Raw genomic sequence first — 12,422 nt, forward strand, 5'->3', positions numbered from 1 at the left:
TGAAAATTGGCTGTGCCTTTTCCTTTGGAACTGTGAGGTGGTTGAAATTTTATGCCTGCAAACAGGTGAAGTGCTTGTTCACTGCTTGCATTTTCCTGGAGTCACACACATCTTGGCAGAAGATCCAGACACTGACACTCAAGACATCTCCATACCACCACCCCTTCCTTACAACTTCATGGAGTACGTATTAATGAACTCACATTTTCAGCATTATCTCAAAGTGTGAAACAGTACAGGAAACAGTTTCATCTGAAATACATAACACTTATGTGACTTTATTAAATCCGTAAAACACTCATTCTTTAACTACTGCTGTAGCTCAGCTATATGATTAAGTTAAATTTCCTATAATACTTACACAGGAGGTTATGCTATATTATTTACCTCTTACAGAAGACTTTCTCCCTTAGAGTCGGATACTTAACAGTGCTGTCATTAGACAAAGCCATGCAGAACACTGTGACTGAGTGGATACAGGGCAGTGCTGAGAATACTCAAGAAATACATCCTTAATTTCAAGATAAACGCACATTCTAGAAAATTCAAATTAAAAAAGGCTCAGTATATAAGGAAAAAAATTGAAAACATTTATTTGAAAAGCAAAACCAAAACCACAACAGATCGTAGTTACCTCTTAAACAAGACCTGCTCTTTTCACTTCACAGAATCTGCAGAACTAATTTTTACATACTGAGTTTTATCTTACATGCCTGAGGAAGATGAAGATGGGAGGGCAGTAAAAATGGAAGAGGCATCAATTTAAATAATGTTCCCAGCATCCAATAGTTAATGAATGCATCAGTTAAGAGAGATCTCAATAGATGCAGTTTACTCCTGTTGAAAGTCACGTATCATCAGCATCAGCAACGCTGTCGTTATCATTTGCCACAAGGACCTCTCTGTTCTCATATGTCCAGAACCCATTCAGATCGATTAGAATACTGGTAACAGTGTCTCCTTGACTGCTATTGATTAAATCTTGAAGGGAGATTCTGTAAGGATCTTTAGGCTTTACCATATCAAAGATCTCATCCTGTGAAAGAAAAAAAAGTCAAAACTAGGAGTTGGGAGGGGGAAGAGCCCACACACATTACTGAGCAGAATAATGGTTACTTTATACTGTATACAGAATGATCTTAGGATAACCAAAGCCATCCATACTAATACACAAAACAGGCCATTAAGTTCCTAACCATGTAAAATATAAGACATAGTAACAACTACAAATAGGAACAGTGTGCTCAGCTCCCACAGCTTCAATAAGAGCTTGCTTTTCTGGGAGCCTTTGGGCTTCAAGTGCCAACATGAAACTCAGCTCATCCATGTGAGTTTAGCTTTACTGAAGCTTGCACTTTTAGTACTGAAACTGCTAATGTAAGTAGGCAGTACAAGAAAATTGTATTGGCAACAGTTTTTTAGTCAACTCCATGCTTCCTTGGTCCTGAAAGAGGGACGATTCCAAGTTATATGAACTATCTTGAAGTGTAAGGCACAGCAGTATATATTAATAGACAATTTGCCTATTAAATATAGAAACTACTAGCACAGTTGAATACCAGATTTTTTTCTTATGCAACACATGTTGAATAGAAAGACGTTTTCAAACCCACGAGGCACACAAGTCAGATCTACCTCCGCTACACTGCAATTAAATACCTATCAACCTAGAAACTACAATACTCCATTGGTAAATTGCAAAGTGTTTATACAAATATTTCACATAGTACTCTATTTACTCTATACCAACCTTGACATCCTGAAAAGAAACTGGTTCTTGTCCATGGATTTTCATTTGTTCCTGAATAGCCTAAAAAAGAAGTTAGAAACAGGCAGTGCGGTATTATATTGACACTGGATGATACCTTTTAAACATGCTTCTGCTTGTTAAGATGCACTGCTGTGTGACAAGGCGTTAACAGAACAGCTTGCTGTCAGTTCTCTTCCACATGTAAGGCAGTGGTGAGTTAAGGTACAAACAGTGATGTGCATCTCCAAGTCCACATTTTTTAGTATGATAACAAACTAACTTTCATTATGACCAACATTTGAGCATTCAGAAGACAGGATATGCAGACATTCATATCACTCATTGTTCAAGACAGGAATATAATCAAATCAGAAAATTAATTATTGTCTCTTTTGAGGAGGGCATCCTATAGTAGGGGGGTTGGAACTACATGATCTTAAAGTTCTCTTCCAACCCAAACCATTGCGTGATTCTAAAAACTGTCAAGTAATATGGAGTATGACACAAGCGAGAAGCTTTTTGCTATGATTACCTGGGATTAGAAATCCCACAGCCTTATAGGCCATCACTGTACTTCAGCATTTTCCTTTGTTGTACTAAATTTTAGGATTACAGCGGAAACTAAAAGCATGAGCAATAGCCAGCTAGAACCATCATAAGGGATTTTAACAAGTTATAAAAATTTTTAAGCTACAAAAATATTTCTCCTTGATTAAATCAAAACAGTTAATTTCAACTGCAGAAAAACAATGCTGAATACCTTTTGAATTCTTTCCAAGTTTTGGAATATGATTTTTAATGTTTAAAATCTTCTTACAAGCAGTTACTGGCTTCCCAGTGGGTACTGGTAATTTAAAGGGACTCCCTGCAGATCTGCATGCAGAAGCACACAGGCTGTAACACCATAAACACAGAAAATGGCCTACCTGTATAAAGAGACTTACCCTAAAGAAATAATTAAGGGAAAAGACATTCAGGTATCCTTTGTTCTCAATGTCGAGCAGTTTGAAAATATATTGCAGAGCTGCAGGCTCCTTTCTGTTTTCTAATGCAAGTACAAAGTCCAGGTAGGTTTTATAGTCCTAAAAGTAGATACAATCATGTTTATTATAGTCTTCTTTCTAAATTGATTTTGCAAGCAGGAACATTATAATTGGCAGCTATTTCATTGTAGGGGATCAGCCTATTTTCTGAAAAAGACAAAATAAAATGGAAAATGGCTGCTACCACCAACATGAACAGAAAAGTTAGTTCCTAGTGACTGCTGAGGAGAGGAAATCTTGCCATTTTTAGATGTAAAATAGTATTCCAAGCATAAATCCAAATTGAACAGGCTTCGTATACTTTTAAAAATGTTTATTACATCCTTAGAACACTGAACATACCTAATCAGTTAAGTCATAGTAGTTTTCATTAGCACAAATTAATAGTGTTCAGAGGTAATAACCCTAGTCTTATCCCAAGAGTGAACCATTTGACCAACTGAAGTACACAATCCTTAGACCAGAGAAGTTATTTGGCAATTTGTCAGGATGAAGCACTAGTAAACATCACAGATATGTACCTTTCTTACACTTTCCTTACTTTTTTGCTTATACTTATTTTTGGTCTCCTGATAAAGATATGGTTGCAACAATTAAGGACAGAAAGCCTACAGTCCTGTGTGTGTAACTGTCTACCTTAAACACAAGGAGGTTTGCTGCCATTCAGAAAGACCTCAGCAGGCAGGAGAAACGGGCATCGCATTGAGTTCAGAGGGAATGCAAAGTTCTGCACACAGGGAGGAATAACTGTGTGCACCAGCACATGCTGGGGGCTAACCAGACAGAAAGTAGCTTTGCATAGAATAAGCTGAGAGTCTTGATGGGCAACAAAGCTGAATATACATAAGCAATGTGCCCTTGCAGCAAAGGCAACTGACAACAGCATTTTGAGCTGCATGAGGAAGAGCTTTACTGGCAAGGTGGTGAAGATGATGATTCTCTGCTTACCACTGGTTAGCCCACATCTGAGTGCTAGGTTCTGTTCTGGACTCCTGAGTACAAAAGAGGTACAGACCTACTAAAGCAAATCCAACAAAGGGCAACTAACAGGAATTCTCCTAAGCTCAATGATTCAGCAATTCTACAAAAAATTACTAAGGGAGCAGAAATGCTACATCGTAAATTGGAGTTTAGCATATTTAGGGGTAATTAATCATCTGAAAACACATATTAGAAGTACTGATACATTACATATAGATCTCCAAATAAACAGCACAGATATTTTTCATTTCAACTCTGATTGGTTAGATTTCCCATGCCTCACAACTATGCAAAGCCTACAATAAAAAAACACTACTCTCTTCATGAAGAAATGTACAGATTAGCACACTAGCTATGTATGTACAGATTAGTTGATAGTCCCAAGTATGCCACTTGCCTTCATCTCTCTTCCAAGAATCAAACAACCTCTAAAAACATGGATAAATATATACATTTTTTTCCAACGTGCACTTTATGTATTGAAGTGGAAGAGAAGCTCTATCCTGGACTACCTGGATTCTGTAACATTTCTGCTTTTCAAAACAAGAAACTTGTCTTCCAACTACACAGTCATCTTGCAATCACCTTGATATTAGAAAATTTATTTTCTAATCTAACAACAACCAACAGAAGTTACTTTACCTCAACATACTCTTTTAGAAAAAGATACTGACTGTGAGACGTTTCCCTTTATTAATAAAGTAAAAACTTCAATACTGTGAACAGAGTAAAATCATGCAGTTACCATTTCTCCATCATAAGTTAAGCACTCCTGAAAGACACGGTCCAGAAATATGTTGGTGAGGGTCCCTGTTCCATATCGGGAGAGCTCTTCTTTACTGAGCATGCCATTGTGATCTTTATCAAGGTTTAAGTACTGTCCTAGGAAGGAAACAGATGACAAAATACAGCATCCCTACAGAAACAACAAAGTGTTTCAATGGAGAAAGAAAATTCAGCACATTTAACATTTAATTCTTACCATAGAAGTTAGTTAAGTGGGAGTATGCTAGAACCACAAAAATATTCATGGATCATCACAACGAGCAACAGAAGCAGTGGGGACGAGGAGGGGGTAAAGGCTGCTTACATGAGAAAGGAGCACAAGACCAAGAAAAACAGTATTTTTAATGTATCTGTTGTGATCAAATAAGAGCTAAAAGTGATGCAAAAGTATGAACAGAACATGCTTTTGCATCACAACAAAAGAGAAGGAGTTTTATACCTTGTGCAATAAGAAGCGCAAAATGACAAAGAATAAAACCACGGTAAAAAGCAACAATGGAGAACAGAAATTGTAATGGAAGTTAGAAGGCTGCACTGGAATGACAGCTAGAGGCATGGAAAAGACTGGTTCTAAGAAGGAGTTAATGAGAAAAGAAACAAAACAAAAAAAAAACCAGGCAAAATAACACCAATAATTTGACTAAGTCACGTAAGGTACAGAAAAGGAAGTGTTCGTATATAAAAGGAACCTACCATAAACTCTTAGTGCAGAAGGAGCAGAAAACCAATTTGTTTCCTGACTTTCTTTAGAAAGTTCTTCATCCCTTAACTAAGTGAAATACAAAGTTAGAATTCAGAAATAGTAAAATAAAATACAGCAGTATGTGTTAAGAGATCTTTACCTCCAGTAAGTCATCCAGGAAACTGCAAGCTAAGATGTCCTGTATCTTTATCTTCCCTGTAGAAAAGAAGAAGACTGTGTTTTAACTTATTCGGCCAACATATCCATTTGGCTGCTCTCATTTAGGTGGACCTCACCAGAACACAAACAAATTTCTATTTTTAAGGAAAAAAAACCCCATCAATTGATAAGGCAGACAACTAAATAACAAAATAAAAATAGCCTTTAAAATGGCAAAAAAAAATTGTTGATTCTGGTAGTTATTCTGCAACCTTGAAAGCCGGGAAACTTTATAAAAACATAAATGTTCAACAAAAAAATGCAAAAGAAAAATAATACACAGAAAGCACATACTTAAAATGCTTATTAGAACAACAGTGTCTTTCACATCTTCCAAAACTATAGACCTGACAAAGCTGAGGTAGAAAACTGAGCATCTGCTGTTGTATCTTTAACCAGCGGAGAGACACTGCATAAATGGCTGTGCAGAATAATGACACTATAACTTCACACAGACCTTCTCTATATGCTTGTTGTTGCTCCTGCTGGAGACTACTGCCCACACAACACTGCTGACTTCAAGTGACACAGTGAAATTTTGGAAGTGCAGTTTGTGAATTGAAGGATATAGAAAAACCAAACTGTTGTCCCAGTAAGCTACATTTGTAACAAGATGATTAGCATCCATAACTGGAAACCATTTGTAGTGAGCTTACATAGTGCACACATTTAATCATAGAGAAACAATATCATAATCAGCATTCTTGAGCATTTCCACAGCTTGCAGGGTATTCTGCCACACATTCTGAATTCCCTGTTAGCTGCTATGCCTTCTATGCATTTGAATTAGCTGTTATGAATGTCTTATTTATTAATTTCTGTAACACAGAGTACCACAACTGATGGAGCTTTCAGTAAAATTAATTAGCACTGCAAGTAGACTATCAGACACACATAAAGACTCATGCTTTCAGAGGAGATTAAAATTAAAATACAGTACTGCTGAATAGGAGTCTACAAAGACAATACTTTAGTTCAAAGGCACAAATAGTTTCAGTAGAAACATTTGTTTAACATGGAAACTACTCACACATTTAGAATCTGAAAAAACATGGACCTACCTGTTCTGAGAGGATCCAGAAAGAAGAAAAACTTCCTAACTGCTGTGCAGACGTAGAAGGAGTAGAAAGATTTTTCTAAGCCATCCAGTTGTGGCAAAGTAGGAATGAGTTCTAAAATGTAGTTTTCTAAATCCTGTAGAATTAAGAGAATATACACACAGAAGCTTTAAACACTGTGATTGTTTAAAGAATGTTTGTTATACTCCACTCTGACTTTTGTGTATACTCAGTTAAAAATACAGCAATGCAGCAAAGAGCATAACTGAAGGCATAAATACAAATCTCTTGGTGCAAGAAATGCAGGTCAGACACATAGCATGCACATGTGGTGCCACAACTGAAACCGTCTGCTAGCAAAACAGAATGTTAAAAAAGAAAGTATGATATTCACATCTAAATATAAATGAATTCAACTGCAACTTTTTCAAATACCAGTGTGTAATTCCTAATTGGAATTACTGAATGTTCTTTACCATGTTGTTTCAATTACAGCAGAAACTGCAACCTTGTTAGTTATTTTATAGTATTAACTCCTGACAGAATAGGAGATTAATTTCACTCCCACTCTGGACATACTTCTTTTTGTGATTTCTACTGTATCCTAACAAAGCTAGTAAAGAGCCAATCACAGAAAACTTTGCTGTCTGCAACCTCTTTTTAGGAATTATCCATAAGTTAGAAGAACTAGGAACACTCACCACCAAGTTTCAAGTATACAAAGACTGGTAATTATCCAAATAAACACACCTCATCCAAATCTACAATATGATTTTGTTTTTGTGACACAAAATGGAAGAAATCTGGACATTCTCTGATTCTCTAGCACGTGAGTTAAGATAGACAGCAACTTTGTAAAAAATGTACTTACTGATTCTCTGAGGTAGCCCTGTCCTGCCACATCATATAAACTGAGACCTATTCTTGTCTGATGAAGCCACACTGTAAAACAGAAAATAGAATTATAAGAAAGAAATCTGGAGGATTTTTCGGGGCCTCACAAAATTTGACATTACTCTAAAATGCACGATGCACTGTTTAATGTTAAGTGCCTCTGTATTTCCTGTTTTTTCTGAGGCTTAAGCAGTTCTGTTGAAAAGCCATGATCCTGTCTTCAACTTGGCAAAAGTCATCAGTGATAAAGAGTGCACTGTGACCAAGACTGTCCTATAATAACCAGCTGTGAGAAATGGCTGAGAAGGTACCATGTTTCACCTGGTACATGGAATCCTACATATTTGTTCTCTGTCACTGAATTATTTTCATGCATTAAGAACAGCTGCACAACGTGCTATACAGATTACCCATTAGACTGCTATAGCCCTCTGTGCAGTATGAAGCACTGCAGCCACCATCCAACTGCCCTGATTTCACTTCTGATGTATAATACAACAGCAGAATTTAAATAGCACATGCACGTATATATGAAATGAGAAGGCACGTTAATCAGATAATCTACAGGACAACAGTTAGGATCACACTGGTTACATAACTTCCCTGTTTTGTACTTCACAATACTGACTGAATAAAGAAAATCAGAAAGATAATCAACCCTCAGATCTCTATGAAAACAGCATTAGCAATTCAAGGATAGGATTCTACTGCTGTTGATGAGAACAGCAATTAATTAATAAAGCTTAAAATAGCCTCAGAAATAAAATAACTTCTCATTAAAACGGGAAGCATCAACTAACCTTTTCGCATGACATAATTGAAAAACTGCATTATAGATATCCTCCCATAAGGGTCATTATGGAGTAATTTAGCAAAAATCTTTGCTGTGAAGAACTGCCTGTAAAACAAAGAAAGTTACTTGTCTGCACCTGATTATACCACACTGACAGATGCAGTTCCAGCACTCCCAACTTGCAGAAAATTTAAAAGACTTTTAACGTGTTCTGTGTCTTCAGAAATATTAATTCACTAACCTGAAAGCCACAAGTATTGAGTGCATTCATAGCAAGTACACATGTAGTTGGGATCCTATCAGATAGCAATGGTAAACTCAGTAGACAGCAGCAGCCTTTGATGCTCATAAACACGAGACTCTTAACAGTCTGCAAATTCTTAATTCTTCTTCAACTTAATTTCTCTTTGGTACAATATAGTTGGTAGCTCCCAATCCTCTTCAGTGATATAAAGACAACCAATCTGCTTCTGACTGAAACTTAATTACAAAGCCATGTGCGCAACAGCAGTCCCCAACAAGAATGTAAAACAGCAATACTCATCACATGACATACACAGAATATTTTGTATTTTAAAGGAAATTTTCTATCAAAACATATGAGAGAATGCTGGACAATGTTGCTGCAGACAAGATTTTCCCTTCAAGTATAATGCGTGTAATTTAGTGGCCATACTAACTTAAAAACACTTACAATGGTGAGAATTTCTTCTTTAAAAACAAACAAGCAACACAGTATCCTCTTTTCCAAACCTATGAAAATTTTTTGCAGAGATGCAGAGAAACTTTGCAAGGTTGTAAACCAATTAGGTCAGCAATAACTTCATGAAGCCTCTCACCGTTAGACTGTCAACATTTACTTGAACAGTTAGAAGTTACAGCACCATTTAAACTTGGCCAGAGTAAGCATAAACAATAAAAGAAATGCTTACTTGCATTTAGGTCCAGCTTTTTCACCAACTTTCAAGAAGTTCTCATAATTAATCATCGCTTCTTCCCCAATCATTGGTGACGTCTGATGTTTGTCCAGTAGAAACCATAGATTCTTGAAAGTTATTTACATATTTGGTTAAGAAGTTAGTATTCCGTATACATCAATGCATCTAAGATAAAGCATCTACAAAACGCAGCAAATATGTCTTTTTACTGTAAGGCTGTTTCAACTGGGACACAACATAATTTCAACCAGCAAAACAATCAAGGAGCACTTCCACCACTCTAAACTTGTGTTATAAACATGTCATGGGGATTTCTAGGGTTACATCTCTTTGTGTTCACACTGCAGTCAGCCCAACAGCCTTTGGAGTCTCTCTCAGTGATACATAAATAGAACTTATCACTTCCTCCAAGCCCATTAGAAAATTATCAGAACAAGTGGGAAAACCAGCAGCCATTGATTTATTCCTCAGGCACGTCATAACAAGGAAGCTTTACACTCACATTACCAGCCTTGGACTACTCAGCACTTAGGTTGACTAGTTGTGAAACACTAGCTAAAGCCAGTGTAAACACAAAGCACCTCACCAATCACACAAGATTCTGTGGACCCACAGGAGATGCTCAAACTCTGTGGAGAAAAGAAGTTTGTCAGAAATCATCGTAAGCTGTACAGAAAACATTTTCTTACCTGAAGCTCTTCATTATCCAATAGCTCTCTACTTTTTCTTTGCAGAAAGACTGCCCTAGATTCTTCTCTTAACTTCTGAAGCAAGACTTCATCTTCAGCTGGCAGCTAGAGAAATTGTGGCATTTCAGTTTTCTGTACAGTGGTTCTCTTGAAAAACCACATAGTCACTAAGTATTTTTAGGTACCCCTGCCTCATACACTTGGACGAAGTTGCTTACATGATAGAAAGTAGTCAACTATCTACCAGAATACTACCATAGTACCTGCTTCTTCTACAGGAATACTTCTAGGCTTGCATACTGTCTCAAATTAGTTCAATACTGGCATGTTTATTTAAAGCAGGGCACCTTTATCAGGAGAGATAGAAACTACCCCTTATTCTATGGTTCATTTGTTAGCACTTTCCCACTGTTATGGGACAGAAGGGCTTGAACACTAAACTTTTACTGCCATTATTTCAGTCAGCAGAGAGTAGCACTTTCTATTTTATGGTGTATAGTCAATGAATATAAAGATGTTATAATTATGAAGTAAACAAGAGAGTTTGGCAAAGCAGATTATAATAACAAAAAGAGAATAGATAGAAAACTTACCCACATCCCAGGCTTGCTACAAAACTCCAGAGGAGGGATCTCCAGAAGAGATCCTTTCCCACTGGTAGTCAGCTCTTAAATGGGTCTAGGAGAGATGGAGCCTGGCTCCACCCCTTCCGGAAGCATAGGTGAATTGCCTTCACCTGTGCTCCTGTGGCTGACTCATTGCTTGCCCCAGGTGATGCATCAGAGGTTCAGGCCGTGATTCAGCAGTTCCCATACACATGGTAAGCCTGACTCTCCCAATTGTGAACATCTACTAGATGCATTTTGGTCAGAAAAACAGATGGGAGAATGGTTTGCATGAAGGTTCTGCTGATGTTTACACAAAAAATTGTGTAGAATTATCAGAATGATGGCTGCGTGTATATTCATCAGCTGAATCATAGTTACTTGAGAAGTCTATTGGCAGAACCTGAGGATTAAGGAATGATTAGGTTAGACAGCTGCTGACCAATACCAAAGGTGTTAAACTTCTGCTTTTATTCCCCCATCTCAATTTGATTTATATCACAGATAAGTTGTCTGACCACGATGATGCAAGCAACAGCTCTGTCTTTAGTCTGCAAGGCCAATGACCCTTTCCACAAAGTAGCAGCCTACTGTGTATATACAGAAACAGAGAGATAGGTATCTGTAACAATGGTACATCAAAACATGAAAATAAGAATCATAGAATGTCTTAGATCAGAAGGAACCTTAGAGATCATCTAGTTTCAAGCTCCTGTTATGGGTAGGGTTAAGAAGTATCTCTGAAAGAGAAACAGGATTTGTTACCTTTAGTAAACTCCCAAGTTTATGGTCCAAATAGCAAACTACTGTGTATTCTACCCAAAGGTGCTCAGTAATTATTTGAAACTGCTGAAATTCACAAGTATGCAATGTCAAAGACAGATTATGCTTAACAATCTACATCTTTCAGAGCTCAACTTACTTCAGCTTCTGGAGCTGAAATGCCCCTTTGACATGACACTTTTTTTCTTATAAAATAGCCTCTTCCTTAAACGTACCCGGACACCTCGCTTACCCTGTAATAAAATCGTGGTATGTTTGCATATGACGTGTTGACGTTAGCTCTTCCTCCTTTCCATTCCATGTAATACTTTGTGAACAACTCCATCTCTTCATCTTTCAGCTCCTGTTCACTCTTTCTGGCTAATTAACACAGAAAAGGATTTTCAGATCGGACTCCAAGTAGAGTTCTAACGTAACGAGGTGCTTGAAAAACAGTATTAGCGCTACGGCTTACGCAGCCCCGCTAAGGAGGGCAAACAGGCGGAAAGGATGGCACGCAGACGCTCGCAGACACAGGACCTGCGTGCCCCACCTCAGCACGTGCCGAGGGCCGCTTCCAGCAGCCGCGCGCGCCCGATGTTCTGAGCCGCGTGTATGACAGACGCGGGCACGGCGAGCAAAGCAACGTTACAATGGCCAGATTCTTTACTTAAGCCCCGCGGCGCGACTCGAAACCGCTCCCTCCCGCCCGTCCCTCCTGAGACGCCCCGCTCCCAGTGATATCCCCGCGGCCCCACGCTCACGGGTGCGGCGCGCTGCCAGGCGGTTCCTCAGGCTCTGCTTCCAGTCCATGGCCCCGCCGCACTTCACGGCGGCCCCGCGCATGCACCATACGCTGCCCGACGCGCCCGGCCCGCGCTTGACACGGTGGAGGGAGCGGAGCACTGTGGAGCCCTCTGATAGGCCGCGCCGGGTCACGTGCTTCTCCGCAAAATGCCATTGGCTCCAAGCGCGCTGAGCGCGCCTGGTAGCACTTCCGGGTGAGAGCGGCGTGGGGAGTGTTGTGCTTGCCGCGCGGTCGTCTCTGTCCTACCCAGTGGTTGGGCAGCATCGCGCGGCGCCAGGCGCCGATGGCCGCCTCGCAGCAACAGAGGTGGGTGCGCCCCTCAGCGCAAGAGCTTAAGCTGTGCCGGGTCCGTGCTTCGCGACGCTCCGACAGAATAAATGTGGCAGAGTGGGAAAGACTGTGCTTCCCAGCAGG

At 39.0% G+C, this 12,422-nt stretch overlaps 2 protein-coding genes across 5 annotated transcripts in view; one reads left to right on the top strand and one right to left on the bottom strand.

Moving 5' to 3' along the window:
- Positions 1 to 569: 569 nt before the first annotated feature.
- On the bottom strand, positions 570 to 12,080 carry PPP2R3C (protein phosphatase 2 regulatory subunit B''gamma). 3 transcript variants are annotated; one of them, XM_042863266.1, is made up of 13 exons: positions 11,965 to 12,080; positions 11,454 to 11,581; positions 9,834 to 9,938; positions 9,139 to 9,251; positions 8,214 to 8,311; positions 7,391 to 7,461; positions 6,523 to 6,655; positions 5,403 to 5,458; positions 5,254 to 5,329; positions 4,520 to 4,656; positions 2,695 to 2,832; positions 1,751 to 1,810; positions 570 to 1,036 (listed from the first exon to the last, which is right to left on the bottom strand). In XM_042863266.1, exons 1-13 carry the CDS (start codon positions 12,044 to 12,046, stop codon positions 848 to 850), a joined length of 1,386 nt encoding a protein of 461 aa, XP_042719200.1. In that variant the 5' UTR covers positions 12,047 to 12,080; the 3' UTR covers positions 570 to 847. The 3 variants fall into 3 exon arrangements, with proteins under 3 accessions (XP_042719200.1, XP_042719194.1, XP_042719206.1); XM_042863260.1 differs by having other exon boundaries at positions 11,454 to 11,577; positions 11,965 to 12,079; XM_042863272.1 differs by lacking the exons at positions 11,454 to 11,581; positions 11,965 to 12,080 and adding an exon at positions 10,427 to 10,520.
- Positions 12,081 to 12,200: 120 nt separating this feature from the next.
- Positions 12,201 to 12,422, top strand: part of LOC122175507 (protein only RNase P catalytic subunit) — a 38,547-nt gene continuing 38,325 nt past the window's right edge. The window contains exon 1 of one of the 2 annotated variants that reach the window (XM_042863239.1): positions 12,201 to 12,314. The gene's annotated coding sequence lies outside the window, so the exon portion shown is untranslated. Of the gene's footprint in view, positions 12,315 to 12,334; position 12,422 lie in introns of those variants that run through there. The other variant, XM_042863247.1, reaches the window with a different exon arrangement.

The sequence above is a fragment of the Lagopus leucura genome, unplaced genomic scaffold, assembly GCF_019238085.1.
Source record: "Lagopus leucura isolate 7727_CA_CO unplaced genomic scaffold, USGS_WTPT01 Super-Scaffold_1, whole genome shotgun sequence".
Taxonomy (NCBI): domain Eukaryota; kingdom Metazoa; phylum Chordata; class Aves; order Galliformes; family Phasianidae; genus Lagopus; species Lagopus leucura.

Coding starts and splice junctions, on each gene's coding strand:
- PPP2R3C (XM_042863260.1), bottom strand. CDS start 12,053: ATGGTGCATGCGCGGGGCCGCCGTGAAGTGCGGCGGGGCCATGGACTG. Junction 5,330..5,402: donor TCCTGGATGACTTACTGGAG/GTAAAGATCTCT, acceptor TATTTCACTTAG/TTAAGGGATGAAGAACTTTC. Junction 2,833..4,519: donor TAACTTATGATGGAGAAATG/GTAACTGCATGA, acceptor ATCTACTTTTAG/GACTATAAAACCTACCTGGA.